The sequence below is a fragment of the Galeopterus variegatus genome, unplaced genomic scaffold, assembly GCF_000696425.1.
Source record: "Galeopterus variegatus unplaced genomic scaffold, G_variegatus-3.0.2 Scaffold80, whole genome shotgun sequence".
NCBI lineage: Eukaryota > Metazoa > Chordata > Mammalia > Dermoptera > Cynocephalidae > Galeopterus > Galeopterus variegatus.
Genome location: NW_007726191.1, coordinates 146073 through 161570, shown reverse-complemented (window position 1 = coordinate 161570; position 15498 = coordinate 146073). Strand labels below are relative to the sequence as shown.

General features: G+C 49.1%; 1 protein-coding gene across 2 annotated transcripts; it reads left to right on the top strand.

Annotated features, from left to right (window-relative positions):
* The first annotated feature begins 18 nt into the window (after window positions 1-18).
* On the top strand, window positions 19-14043 carry TRUB2 (TruB pseudouridine (psi) synthase family member 2). Of its 2 annotated transcripts, XM_008579203.1 has the most exons (8): window positions 19-175; window positions 556-687; window positions 2464-2538; window positions 6093-6154; window positions 7692-7773; window positions 9801-9873; window positions 11065-11201; window positions 11990-14043. In XM_008579203.1, exons 1-8 carry the CDS (start codon window positions 67-69, stop codon window positions 12313-12315), a joined length of 996 nt encoding a protein of 331 aa, XP_008577425.1. In that variant the 5' UTR covers window positions 19-66; the 3' UTR covers window positions 12316-14043. The 2 variants fall into 2 exon arrangements, with proteins under 2 accessions (XP_008577425.1, XP_008577433.1); XM_008579211.1 differs by lacking the exon at window positions 2464-2538.
* The last annotated feature ends 1455 nt before the right edge of the window (window positions 14044-15498 follow it).

Genomic DNA, 15498 nt, shown 5'->3' with positions numbered 1-15498 from the left:
CGGGGCCGCAGGGCACTTCCGTCTAGAAACCAGGACTTCCGGAAGTCAGGGCCACAGGCTTCTGGCATGGGGTCTGCCGGCCTGGCGCGGCTGCATGGACTCTTCGCAGCCTATAAGCCCCCAGGGCTAAAGTGGATGCACCTGCGGGATACCGTGGAGCTGCAGCTTCTGAAGGGTGAGTGCTGCGAAACAGACCCACGATCCCGCTCCCGTTCTCCTGGGAGTCCATCTCCGTTACTGATCGTTCTTTCAGAATAACGTTATGTGTCTTTGTCGCCGGGGCAGAACGCTTTCGTAATCATCTGTTCTATACACTTCGTAACTCCTCACTTTCCCTTATTTTCAGGTGGGGAAACTGACTCAGTATCGTCTGTTGTCACACGGTTAATAACTAGTAGAGTCAGAATGTGAATCCAACTCTCTTTGTTTCCTATTTCTATTCTGTTTTCTACACGGTGGGCTTCTCGTCTGTCTTCTACATCGTACATCCCCGCCTCGTGTCCCCCAGGTGTTCCGACAGAATTGACAAGATATTCTTTACCTGTATGTGTTCAGGTCTCAATGCTGGGAGGCGTCCTTCCCCTGAACAGCGTGTTCGCTTCTTGCTCAGTCCCACGGAAGGCAGCGAAGAGAAGGCGCTGACCCTCGTAGCCACCAGTGTGCCCACCCTCACCAACCATCCTCTGGGTAAGCCAAATTTGAGCAGGATCCAGGGTGTCACTTCGCAGGAAATCCCTGAGTAGAATCAGCGCCCCAGTTCTCAGATTCCTGTCCCAGACCCTGAATGACCGTAGATGGGATGAAGTGTTAGAGCAGGGATTGGCAACTTTCCTGGAAAGGGCCAGATACTGAATATTTTAGGCTTTGCAGGCCATGTGGTTTCTGTTGCAATTGCTGAACTCTGCCATTGTAGTGCAAAACAGCTATAGACAGTACCTAAAGGAATGAGGCTGGTTGTGTTCCAATAAAACTTCATTTAGCAACACTGACTTTGTTTTTCTTTTTTGGCAGCCGGCTGGTATGGGGATCTGATTTCTTGACCTTGGTGTTATCAGCACCTTGATCTAACCAAGTGAGCTAACTGGCCAGCCCAGGAACACTGACATTTAAGTTTCATGTAATTTCTATGTATCATGAAGTATTATTCTCTTGATTTATTTTGAACCATTGAAAAATGGAAAAACCATTCTTAACTCATGACCCATTAAAAAAAAAAAACAGGCTTGAGGATTTGGCCTGTGGATTATAGTTTGTTGACCCTTTTACTATTCTGGGAGTCCAGGTGGGAACTGAAACCCTCAGGTAGAAGTCCTAAGGAGGGGGTTTGGGGTTTCTGGGAAAGAGTGAGTTTTTATTCAACAAAGCTGCCCAACAGTGGAACTGGTTCTGGTAAATTGCTCCCCATCACTAGATATGATTAAGACATGTGTCAACCAAGGGGTTTGACCAGAAACGTCTAGTCCCCCTTCTACAGGTGATATTCAGTGACTCCACAGTATAACAACAATACCAAGAAATGTATTGACACTTGCTCTATACTAGGCGTTGAATTTTCACCACAGTCCTATGAGATAGGTCCTACTCCCATTTCACAAATGAGGAAACTGAGGCTCAATGTTGACATTAACTAACATAGCCTAGATTCAGTAGTCTCTTAACTGGTACTCTTCTCCTAGATCCTCTTGATCTAGAGAAGTGTAAACACTTTGGTGAGAGTGGTGCTGGTAACACTGAGGTCATGGGTTCAGATCCCCATGCTGGCCAGCTGCCAAAAAAAACCCCGAAACCAAAAAAAAAAAGAAAGGAAATGCTTTGCACTTGGCATCATATTAAACTTTCCCCAAACTGTGATGTCATTGAATCTTCACCATAATGCTATGGGATAGGTCCTATTTCCAGTTCACAAATGAGGAAACTGAGGCTCAATGTTGACATTAATTAATGTAGCCTAGATTCAGTAGGTTCTTAACGTGTACTCTTTCCCCTAAATTCTCTTGATCTATACAAGTGTGAACACTTTGGTTGGAGCATGGTGCTGGTAACACCAAGGTCAAGGGTTCAAGTTCTCTTACTGACCAGCCGCCAAAAAAAAAAAAGTGTAAATATTTGTGGCTCATTCCTTATTCGTTCTTTCAATAGTCAGAAGTTATTTCTTGAGCAGCTAGTGAGTTCTGAACTCTGGGGGTAAAACTCAAGAGACATCCAGTTCCTGCCGTAGGGAGCTAACAGCCTCCATTTTCTCACTGGGATAGTGGCCAGGATTCTCCTTCAGCAGGAGCCTCGGGGAACTGAAGAAATGGTTCAGGGCCCCAGATTCCATGGTGGGGAAGCCTGAGAGTCTAAACTGATCCTAGTTGGGCCTCATTGTGGCTCAGTTCTAGGAATGAGGTCATCATGCAGCCCAAAGCCATTCTAGAGGCTAGATTTTAGCTGAAGAAATGAACCTTGTTTGTTTCTTTCCAGTACGTGGACCAGCATTCACCAGCCTAAAGGTTGGTGTGGGACACCGGCTGGATGCCCAGGCTTCTGGGGTGCTTGGTAGGTGATGTGGTAAGCCTGGGGGTGTACAACGATATGTGCCTGAGTAAGAATCAGGGAGTTCCCAGGTGCCTGGCCCACTTCTTATCTGACAGCCACTTCCTACCACTGCCCTCCTGCCCTGATTCCTGCCCAAGTCTCTGATTAGCTGGGGAGATGATTGGTGGAAGGGAGGGTGTCACAGGATAATAATCACAATTGCCCACCTTTATCAAATGATTCCTGCATGTGACATGTGGCTGGAGGCCTTTTGTGCACATTTATTCAGCACAACAGCTTTATTAGGTAGATACCATTTGATTTTAAGGATGAAGAAAGTAAGGCTTCATGGGCCGGCCCGGTGGCGCACTGCTACAGTGCGCCACTTGGGAGCGCGGCGGCGCTCCCACCGAGGGTTCGGATCCCACATACAGACCGGTTCCGCTCACTGGCTGAGCGAGGTGCGGGCGCAACACCGAGGGTTGCGATCCCGTTGCCGGTCCCGGGCCGGTACGGGCGCGACACTGAGGGTTGCGATCCGTTGCCGGACACGAAAAAAGACAAAAAGGAAAAAAAAAAAAAAAAGTAAGGCTTCAGGAGTTTAGGTGACTTGTCCTGGGTCACATGGCTAGTGAAAGCCCCTGGTCCAGAGAGGGAAAACCATTATTGTGTCATGGGGCAGCTAGGCACATGACTCTGGCTTTACTGACCAGGGTCTGGATGTTGCTGGAGCTAGACACACAAAGCCCTGAATCATGAGCCATCTGTGTCCGCAGAGTCAGGTGGTGGCTACATCCTCCAGCCTCAAAAATCACAATCCCCTTGTCTTGCTTTCTGGGGCTCAGGCAGGCAGATATGATCTCATAACCCCCTCCCTGTTCTCCCTCTCTCAGAGTGAATGGAGGGTCAGTCTCTCCTTTAGCCAGAGGGAGGAACAGAAGGGAAGAAAGGCAGGAAGTGGCCACAGTGGCCACCATTTATTGGGTCCTTCCTTTGTGCTGACTGCCTCCTGTGTACTGCCTCCCTTAATATGCACAACACTCACAGGGATCAGACAGTATTTTCAACCTCATTTTACTGAAGAGGGGCTTGAGGCCCAAAGATGTTATGGGTTATACTCAGAGCCATCCCAGATTTGAGTGTAGGTCTGTCTGACTGGGCCAATAATGTCTTACTTTTGGGAGTATCACAATACCCTGGGAAGGGGAGGGGGGAGAGGGAGGGGTGAAAAAGGGAAATTGGTAAAGGGATACGAAAATCAACTACATTGTATGTTGAAAAATTAAAATTAAGAAAAAGAAAAGAAAAAAATGAATCCCGCAGGGAGTTTGCTAAGAATCCCCAGCCCCCTCTCCACCATGAGCAGATGTAGTACATATGAGCGAGGCCCAGAAATCTGCATTTTAAAAAAATTTTTTGTTGAATCAGAATTCATTATACATATTTTTGAGGTTCAACATTGAGCTATGTTGATTAAATCAATATTACTAGCATATATGTTGTTACAAATCGTAATTATTCTTTGTCTTTTGTCTTTTTCCGTGTCTGGCAACGGATCGCAACCCTCAGTGTTGCCCCCGTACCGGACCGGGGACCGGCAACGGGATCGCAACCCTCGGCGTTGCTCCCGCGCCTCGCTCAGCCAGTGAGCGGGAACCGGTCTGTATGTGGGATCCGAACCCTCGGGCGGGAGCGCCGCTGCGCTTTCCAAGCGGCGCACTATCCAGTGCGCCACCGGGCTGGCCCTAAATCGTAATTATTCTTTATGCCACTTTTCTAATCTCTCCCCATCCCCCTCTCCCTCCCTGCTCTCTGTCTAATTACCCTAGATTTCTTCTCTCCTGAAAGAATAATAGTTACTCTGATGACTTGTTGCCTAGGTGATCTATCCAATGCTGAGAGGTATGATCAGGTCTCCCAATATTATCATAGAGCAGATGCTTCTTCTGTCACTCTGAAATGGGCTTTGTGGAGAGAGATATCCTCTTCTTTTCTTTATCTCTGCTGGTGACTCTCCTTGTGTCAATGCACTCCAGTAGCTGGTGGACCATCTGCATGGTGGTTGTGTCTAGCCGCTTTCGTGGCAGCCATGGTTATTGTGGTGGCTGAAGTGGGCCACCCACATGGAGGTGATGTTTTTGGCATGCTCCTTGGTGCTGGTGGGGAGTGTCTGGTCCCCGTTCCATGCCTTGGGTCCCTGGGCAGGCCCTGAGGCACTGGCACAGTGTGCCTGGTTGTGGGCGGGGGTTTTGTCCCTGGCTCCATGCTTCATGTCCCCTGGTGGGCCCCAAGTTGCTGATGGTATGCCTGGGCCGGAATTAACTTTTTGTCCTTTGCTTACTTCTAACATGGGGGAACTTCCTGTGGGAACCAGTACTTGAGCTCTATGGTTGGGCTAAATTGCTGCTTTGCTGCTGATTCCCCTGGGAAGGCTTTTTGTGCAGCTCAGGATTTAATGATTGACCTTATAGGTACTTCCGGCTCTCCAGAGATTTGGTGCACCTGGGTTGTGTAGAAACTCTGATCTGGGCCTGAGTTTTTTCATCAAACTGCACCCCATGCAATTCTGCATTCCCAACCAGTCTCCTCTGAGTGGTCCTGTGCTGATTGGGGGGCAGATTGGCTGTCCTTGCTGTGTCCCTGTGTTCTCCTGGTGGGCACTTCTCCTCCACTGCCCATGCTCCAAACACTTCCCATGGGACGGGCCGTGTGCTGGTCCCTTGTGATGACTCACCAGCCTCTGAGTGGCTCCCCTTTTTCATCTGCTCTGGCTTCTCTCTCCTGCGTGGGTCCACGTGAACCCTATTAGTGGTCTTGCTGTCCTGGGGGCCACCAAAGTCTTCTCCCCTGCAGCCTCCAAGTAACTCCATCTGAAGAGCACAGCTGCGGCTTCTGCCAGCTCCTGCTCCGTGTGCTCAGCAGTTCCAGCATTAAAGCAGCCGCAGCCTGAAACACTCAGAGCAGTTTTTTCTTTCTCTTATCGTGGTTTCTCCTGCCTTCATGAACTCTGTAGGTCTCTCCTCCTCTTCCCCTGAGCTCCAGTGGCCCCAGCTTGGCTAATGTTACATTTTTATAGTTGTAAATTGGTTGATTTGTGGGAGAGAGTGATACTGGGGACTGTCTATTCTGCCATCTTGACTGGAACTCGAAATCTGCATTTTGACATATACCCAGAGGAACTTGCTTGCTCCCCTTAGAAGTTCTCCTTGCCAAATACACAAATAAACTGGGGGTGGGGGGGAAGGAAGAAGACACAACAATTACAATTCCTTGAAGTTGATACGACAAGCGGACAGATATGAGGTTGTTGGGAGGGAGGTTTCAGTAAGGGTCCACAATAATCAACCACATTGTATATTGACAAAATAAAATAAAATAAAATAAAAAATTCACAAGACATTTTATATAGTTTAATAAAATAATTCTTAATTTCAAAATTTTTTTAAAAAAAGTTCTCCTTGTCCCCTTGCTGGCTTTATCACCATCCGAGGAGGGAGTATTCTGATGATGGGGTGGGGGTTCCCAAGGGAACGGGTAGGGCTGCCAGGTGTGACATGATGCTGGCTGTCTTTCAGTGCTCGGCGTGGGACATGGACGCAGCCTCCTCACCGACATGTATGATGCTCATCTCACCAAGGTACAGGGGTCTCGGGACAGCCTGCTTATCTTTTGGTCTTTTCCTGGGAGTCACCAGCAGAATTCTGAAGCTTAGAGGATTCCATGGAGAACAGCTAGGCCATCAGCAAGCATTTTTTTATAGTCATGTACTAGGGGAGACTTTAGTAATAATGATAATAATAACAACTGGCATTGTACTGGCGGGTTAGCATACTTGATTAGAATGCAGTGCTGGTAACACCAAGGTCAAGGGCCATACCGGCCAGCCACCTGAACAAAAAATGAAAAACAAAACTACTATCATTATTGCATGCCAACTACTCTGTGGTGAGCCCTGTATGTGGATTCCCTCATGGAAGCCTCACAGCTTCCCCGTAAAGTGGAATTTGTTGTTACCCATTTCACAAATGCAAAAAGTGAGGCTCAGAGAAGGGACATTCCTTGCTCAGAGCCACGCCGTTTTTAGAGCTTTAAGAGCTGGGATTAGAACCTGGATCTGTCTGACACCAGAGTTTGATCGTGATACTATTTCATTTTCTCCCCAAGACTGAGAAGTGGGCATCACCATCCAGCCCTCAGGGAGCTGCCATCCAGGTGGGGCTGTGGAATCTGGTACCACAGGGGGTGTGCACGAGCGCCACATTAGGGGGGACCATGTTGTTAGTGGTTAAGAGCACAAATTCAGGAGCCAGATGGCTTCAGTTCCAAACCTATCCTCTACCACTCTGCCAGCTGTGTTCTTGGGTGGATTACTTAAAATCTGTGTGCCTCAGTTTCCTCATCTCTAAAATGGAAATGATAATAGTATTTCCTCTATAAGGTTACTCTGAAGATTAAGTTAATGACGACATGTAAAGTGCTTAGCACAGTCCCTGGCATATAGTGAATGCTCATGTAATGTCACCGTTGTTACCACCTCCATCATCATCATCATCATCACTCTTATTTGTGGCGGAGGCAGTAAGCCACACAGATTTAGATTAAGGGGAGTTCCTGTGAATGGAGAGGAGGAAGGGCTTGATCTGGGCCTTGAAACCTTAGCCACATATAGAGGGATGGAGCCACAACGGGGCATACTAGGAGGTGCTTGCGGTGATAAATTGCCAGGTTAGCTGGAGTGGAGAGACTTGGAGACGTATAGTGGTCTCAGGATGGCCCTTTGCAAGTTGCTGATGCTCATTGCCATGGGAACCCAGCCAGCAATCTGCAAGGAAGCCCACTGATTGGGAGCTAGGCACCATGTCTCACTGAATCTAGGCAATAGCACTGTGAGATTGGCCCTGTCACCATCCTGAGGTCACAGAGAACTTGGGTACAAAGAGAGCAGGAGAGCTGCCCACAGCCACACAGAACCAGAGCCCCTCCCCGGGGGTGGGGGGCAGCAGAGTTGCAGGGTAGGGGCTGAGCTGTGAGCTGCCTAAGGGGAGACCCGAGGGACCCCACCACCAGCCTATCTAGTACCTCTGGGGCATGAGTTTCTGGGCCAGGTCTCCCTCCTCAGCACTGTGGCCTAGAGTGGGGACATGGACCAGATCTTCCCCTTTCTATCCTTAAAGGATTACACAGTGCGTGGCCTCCTGGGCAAAGCCACGGATGACTTCTGTGAGGACGGGCGGCTGGTGGAGAAGACCACATATGGTGAGAGCCCTGGCAGCCAGGTGGAGGTGGAGGCAGCTGCTGCCATCTGCCTTCACGTTTGCTTTCTCTGGACTCCTCACCCTCACCTGGGCCTCGCTTGTCCTTCTCAGTTGCTTGTGACACAGCAAGCTCAAGCTGGGGCTTTGGACATACCATCTGTTTTCCAGGAACACCCTTGCTCACCTCCTCAGCTGTCTCAAATGCCACCTCCCCGGAGAAGCCTCTTCCACCCTTGGACTGGATAGACTCTCAGAATAGTAGCCAACTAATAATTCATGATAATTTAGTATGTCTCCCCACCAGACTGTCACCTTTGAGAGCAGGGACTCACTCCTCTGGTCACACACATGGCATAGGGCCTGGGATGTGGGAGGTGCCTGTTAGATGCTGATGGATGGATGGGTGGGGGTGGATGGCTCACTGTCCCCACATTCCAAGCCATTCTATGGGATCTGTCGCATTTGCTCACTTGACAGATGTTTCATGAGCACCAACCATGTGCTAGGCCTGGGAGCCATGTGGTGAATGAGATGGGGTCCCCAGTCTCATGCTCTTTGTCTAGCACATACACCCCACATCATCTGTAGAGGATAGAAAACATGTGGCAAAGCAACACTGTGTATCTGTGCATGTAGGTATGTGTCAACATCCACAACAACATCTAGGGAAAATTGCCAAGTTGATACTTCTGGGAGGGAGGAAGCCCAGAATTTGAGGGGTTGGGGAGGGGTGTTTGTTGCTGCTGATCTAAATTTTTACAAGAAGATTGATGTATCAATTATGCAACTAAAAGATAAGGTAAAAATCAAAGAAAATTACATTCTTGGAAAGAGACCCAGGTGCAGAGTGGCAGGAGCCAGGAGGAAGTGACGTGATCCAGGAGGGGCTTCCTGGAGGAGGCAGCACTTGGGCTGGGCTGCCAGTGAGGGGTGAGGAGACAGTGGCAGATACATTCCAGCTAAGACAATAGCCTGAGTAGAGCCAGACAAGAGGGGCCAGAGGCTTCGATCCTCCAGGCTAGCCAGCATTCGATCCTCACATATGCTCCCAGAGCTCTGTCACTTGAACTGGAAGTTGATACACGCCCCAGCTGGGCCCCTGGACCAGGGCCTCCTGGCAGAGTTTGTGAGAGTCCCCTGGCTTTGCTGCTGCCATCACTCCATGGGAGCAGCAGGCAGAGCCACTCCCGCTTCTTGCAGCTGTTTCTGTATTTAGGCTGATGGCACCCTCCCTCCCAGGGCCTCTGGCCCAGAAATCCCCAAAATGGGGCTTAAGAGATCTGGCTTAGAATATTGAGCAAGTCAAATCTTTGGGCCTCCATTTCCAGAAGAAAATGTTCTTAACCGGGAGTGTGAATGGCTTCAGGGGCTCTGAGCAGATGTTAAGTTCATGTGTATCTTTTCTTTTTTTTTTTTTTTTTTCCTTTTTGTCTTTTTTCGTGACCAGCAACGGATCGCAACCCTCAGTGTCGCACCCGTACCGGACCGGGACCGGCAACGGGATCGCAACCCTCGGTGTTGCTCCTGCACCTCGCTCAGCCAGTGAGTGGCTGGTCTGTATGTGGGATCTGAACCCTTGGCGGGAGCGCTGCTGCGCTTCCCAAGCGGCGCACTGTAGCAGTGTGCCACCGGGCTGGCCCGAAGTTCATGTGTATCTTTTCTGAGAAGAGAGTCCAGAGCTTTCATAAAGGGTTTTTTCAGGGCCGAGCCCATGGCACACTCGGGAGAGTGCGGCGCTGGGAGTGCAGCAGCACTCCCGCCGCGGGTTCGGATCCTGTATAGGGATGGCTGGTCTGCTCACTGGCTGAGCACGGTGCGGCCCGTCTCAAAAAGAACAAAAAAAGAAAAAAAAAGAGTTTTTTCAAAGGACACTGAACACTTCCATCCCATGGGAACCCCCCAAATGGGTGCTGTGACACTCCTCCAGGTTCCAAGGATGGGATTGGTTTGGGGGAAAGGAGTTTGCTAGTTTGCTGTCACCCATCCTCACGGTGTACCTGTGCATTGATGACCCCCTGCCTTTTCCAGACCATGTGACCAGAGAGAAGCTGGACCGGATCCTGGCCGTGATCCAAGGCTCGCATCAGAAGGCCTTGGTGATGTAAGTGGGGCCCTCGAGGAGGTTCTGGGGGGAGTAAGGAGAAGTGCCCATGGGGCTTGCATAGGCTCTGCCCACCCTGGGACAGATTCCACAGATCCTGTTTTCAGAACCCAAATCCAGAGGGAACTACTCATTCCTTCCATGATATGCCAAAGTGTTTTTGTGTGCCAGGTCTGCAGGCAGCTACTGAGGAAACCTAGGAGAACAAGAGGTCCCAGCTGTCTATTGAGGGAGTATATGATTTAATGGAAGGGAAACCAGTGATCCCATCATCATAGCACAGAGCGGGAGCGGGTGGTAGGGTTACCTAGTAGCTAAGAGGTTGGGCTCTGGAGCAAGCCTACCTGGGACTCCTGATTCTGCCAGGCACCAGTGGTGAGGCCTTGAGTCAGTGCTATGAGCCTCACTTTCCTTGTCTATAAACTGGGGACAAGAAGTGCCCTGGCCTATGGACATCTGCTGAGGACTCAAGGGCATCAGGCAGGTACCTGAGCACAGTGACTTCGAGGAACTGGGTGACACTAGCAAAACCACCATATGAGGTGAGGAGGCTGCTAGGGTCAGAGGAACTGCCCTAAGGAGCATCATTTAAAGGATGAAGACATGGGCCGAGCCTGTGGCGCACTCGGGAGAGTGCGGCGCTGGGAGCGCAGCGGCGCTGGGAGTGCAGCGGCGCTGGGAGTGCAGCAGCGCTCCCGCCGCGGGTTCGGATCTTATATAGGGATGACCGGTGCGCTCACTGGCTGAGTGCGGTGCGGCCGGTCTCAAAAAATAAATAAATAAATAAATAAATAAATAAAAGGATGAAGACAGGACGATGTGGTTGGCAGGGAGAAGAAGAGACTGGGGGACACCCTGGGCCATGGGGGTGTTGGGACAGAGAAGAGGAACCTGTGTAGAGGGAAGATGTTGAGTTCTCTTTGGGTTGGGTTGAGAGTGAGGTTCCTGTGGGCTGGCCAGGCAGAGACCGTGGAGCACAGGCTACAGCAGAGGTTCAGAAGTGGTGAAGAATGTGCAGAGGCTGCATTGGGTGATTGGAGGGGACAGAGAAAGAGCCTCCTGCAAAGGTGGCTGGAGGAGCAGGGGATGGCAGGGAACACGGAATGCAAATCAGTGGGGCAGGGGCCGGGGTGGCAGCCCAGCTTCCCACCCCTCCTCATCCACGCAACTGTAGCCCCTCTTGGTCCCCAGGTACTCCAACGTCGACCTGAAGACCCAGGAGGCCTATGAGATGGCCATGAGAGGCTTGATCCGCCCCATGAACAAGTCCCCGATGCTGATAACTGGCATCCGATGCCTCCATTTTGCGCCTCCAGAATTCCTTTTAGGTAAGTTTCCCCAGGAAGTTGGAGTGGTGAGATGGGGGCTCTTGGTCTGGGGAGGCACGGTGAAATGCTCTTGCAAAGGCTGCTCTTCTCTAACTCAGCCGAGGCTGGCATATGCCAGCCCTGACCTCTGCTGGCCAACGCATCAGGGGCCGGCTTCCTTCCCAGCCCTGGCCCAACTTGGCTGATCATAGAGCACACAGAACAAAAGCTCTCCTGCCTCCTGCTGAGTGACTCTTTGAAGCCAGACCTTAACAAGCAAGGTTCTTTTTAGCTGCTTGTTTCCAGAGCTCTCTGGGTGTTTCAAGTTGTCATGGGCAGATCAGACACCACTGTCATCTCCCCAGTCCCGCCCAACTCAGCCCCCATTATCTTTATTCCTTTTGTCTGCTCCACACCCCCCACTGCTTTTTCTCTGTTGATGATATCAACAAGGACTCCTTTTGTTGAGCACTGACCAAGACTCTCCCAAAGCTAAGCACCTTATATAAATGATCTCTTTACCCCATTTTACAGATGAGCAAACCAAGTCTTAGAGTAGCACGTCTCAAACTCTAACCTACCCACAGATCACCAGATGCTGACTCAGCAGGTCTAGGTGGGGTCTGAGATCCCAAATATCTAACACACTTTTGGGTGGCACCCACAGGGCTGGCCCTCAGAGTAGCAGAGCCTAGAGAGCTAAGGTTATTACACAGTCAGGAGGTGTCCAAGGGACATGGATCCAGATCAGGCAGACACCAGTGGCTATGCTCCTGACCACTGTGTCCGGCATTGTGTATCCCTGGCAGAAGTGCAGTGCATGCACGAGACGCAGAAGCAGCTGCGAAAGCTGGTGCACGAGATTGGCCTGGAGCTAAAGACCACAGCTGTCTGCTCCCAAGTGCGGCGCACTCGCGACGGCTTCTTCACACTGGACGATGCCCTCCTGAGGACTCAGTGGGACTTACACAGCATTCAGGATGCCATCCGGGCTGCAGCCCCTCGAGTGGCAGCAGAGCTGGAGAAAAACTTGAGTCCAGGGCTGGACACCCAGCAGCTCCCCAGTGCAGGCCGGCCCTGGGACTCCCAGGGCCCAAGCTCTGCTCTGGGGCTAGAGGGCTGCACGGGGCATTGACAGGCCAGGCAGCTGGCGAGAGAGCATGTGGATAAAGGTAAGAACCACTTCTGAGCTGGGACTGATGGCTGCGCACAAAGTGAGAGTAGGAAGCTTTCCTACATGTGACACAAAACTGAGAAGCTGTGACAGAAAAGATCGATGGACTTCACTCAGCCAAAAAGGGACAACCTGTATGGAGGAAAAGACAATAAAGGAATGATGGACCAGTAAAAGTACTTGTCCTATCTTTAACTGAGAACTAATATCCTTAGGACATGAAAAGCTCCTAGAAAGCAGTAAATGAAAGATGAAGATGATATGCAGTATGGGTGATGGGGTGAGAAAATGGGCAGTCTGTACTGTTGGTAGGAATGTGAAACTGCACCCTGTAGGAGTCATTGGTAGTATGCATCAAAATTGAAAATATCCCTGCCCTATGACCAGCAGTTGCTCTTTTGGTAATCTCGCTTGCAGCATGCTTACAGATGGTTATAGGTGTTACAGGGAGTTGTTTTTGTTTTTTGGGGTTTTTTTTATGCCAATGTTATTTCCTTAGGCTTTGGACACCTTGGCCCCACATGGTTTTTTTCGTTTGTGTGTTGCTTGGTTGTCTTTTTACAGTTATCCATTTGGGTATTTCCCCCTTGGAACACTTGAGCTAGAAGGAGATAGTTGGCCTCTTGTTAGAGCTCTAGTGTGCCCCTGAGGGGAAGGAGTGAAATATCTCTTGTTCACACTTGTCACCCCTGAAAAGGAGGCCCCAGCCACCATGGCTCCTTCACCTGCTCACAGAATCACCTACCTCCAGGACAGCGCACAGATCTGAGCAGTGTTGAGCAGGTCTGGCTCTAGGTTTCTGGCTGTAAGTCCTCAAAAGCTCAGCTTTCTTATCCATAAAATGGGAATAATGATTTCACCCATCTTGTAGGGTTGTTGTGGGACAGAGGAAATCATGTGTCAGGTGTCAATCATGGCAGCTGGCACGTCAGATATGCTCTGTCTGTGAGCTGCCTGCTCGTTGTGGCTGCTTGTCCTAAGCAACAACTTAAAAGCCAGTGCTGTCATAGGTAGAGAATTAGGTCCCCTCTCCATCGCCTCTTGTTTCTCTGGCATAAAAATCAGCTGGGGGTGGAGGGTGGAGTGGCCAGTTAACTCAGCTGGTTAGATTCCTGTACTGGCCAGGCTCCCCGCCCCACAAAAAATCATTTGGGAACCTGACACACACTATCTCAAAGTCAGTATCAGCAGTCATAAATCATGTTGATAGTTTATACACTTCATATGATGTGATTAAATTGGCCCTTTACATCTGTTATTTTTTTCCCAATAACTCATAACCCCAGTCTTATCTTGAGAAAAACATCTCATACAAAATACCTGATCAGTACTCAAAATTATCAAGGTCATCAAAAGCAAGGAAAGTCTGAAAAATTGCCACATCCAAGTGGAACCTAAAGAGATATAACGACTATATGTAATGTGGTCTGGATTGGATCTTGGAACAGAAAAAGGACATTAGGGTAAGACTAAGGAAATCTAAATAAACTATTGAATTTGGTTAACAATGTATAGATATTGGTTCATTAGTGTAACAAATGTATCATCCTATGTAAGATGTTAATATTGTAATATGAGAAACTAGATGCTGAGTATATGGAATTCTCTCTACTATATCCTCTCAATTTTTCTGTATATAACTGTTCTAAAAAAGAAAAATTTGAAAAAAATAAAGATCACCTGGAGAGATCTTTGAAAATCTGGATTCTAGTCCCAACCCTTGGATTCTGACTTGGTAGGTCTGGAGTAGGGCCCAGAAATCTGCATTTTATCAAGTTTCCTAAGTGAATATGATAACAGGGCTTTAAGAAACAGAGGCCATACAGGGGCTGTCTTTCCCACCTGGTGTTCAGGAATAACACTGATGGCTATCTGAGAGGCCATGTAAGAAGTACCCAACCACCATGGGTGGTGTGGCATGGTGTGTGTTTACCCGGGATGCCCTAAGAAAGTACCAGAAATGGAGTGATTGAAACCATAGAAATGCATTGAATCGCAGTTCTGGAGGCTAGAAGTCTGAGGTTCAGGTGTTGGCAGGGTGGTTCCTTCTAGAAGCTGTGAGGCAGAATCTGTTCCAGGCCTCTCCCCTAGCTTCTGGTGGTTCGCTGGCGGTCTTTGGCGCTCCCTGGCTTATAGAAGCAAGCTTCACCCCATCTCTACCTTCATCTTCACATGGTATTCTCCCTGTGTTTGTGTCTTTGTCCAAATTTCCCATTTTTATAAGGATACCAGTCAAATTAAGGGCCCACTCCTCTCTAGTGTAACCTCATCTTAACTAATTACATTCGTGACCACCCTGTTTCCAAAGAACATCACCAAGGGTTCGGTGTTACAAAACAAAACAAAACCTAAAGGCAGAATTCTGTCTTACTCAGGGACCTCTGTCTTTTTTCTCTTAAGGCCTTCAGTTGATTAGTTGAGCCATGCCCAAGTTATAGAGGATAATCTACTTTACTGAAAGTCTACTGATTTAAATGTTAATCTCATTTAAATAATACCTTCACAGCAATATATAGACTGGTGTTTGACCAAGGATATGGGTACTGTGGCCTAGTCAATTTAACACACAAAATTGTTCACCACAGGATGTATCTTTTTCATTTAGGAACATGATGTGTTCTCCCTGTGTCAGGGGCCTGTGGGATCGAACACCTGGGTTTCCTCATCTGTCATATGGAAGTGATGGCAATAGTGCCTGTCCCACATAGGTGACAGGACGAGCCCAAGGCCACAAGGCAAATGCTTACAGAGAGCTTGTCATGTACCAGGCCCTGGGCTAACAGTGGTTAAGTACCTGATCTCATTTAATTCTCAAATGGGGCTAGGGTTTAGGCATTGTGGTTATCCCTGTTTTATAGATTAGGAGACTGAAGTATGATGAGGGCAAATGGCATGCCCAAGGACACTCAGTGCTATGGTCCCAATGTTTGTGTCCCCTCCCCAATTCATATGTTGAAATCCTAACCCTCTAGATGATGGTATTAGGAATTGGGGACTGGTCAGGTCATGAGGGTGGAGGGATTAGTGCCCCTTCCACCGTGTGAGGACATAGTGAAAAGAAGTGGGTCCTACCTAACCCACACTGCATCTGCTTGTGCCTTGATCTTGGACTTCTTCCCCTAGACCTGTGAGAAATAAGTGATG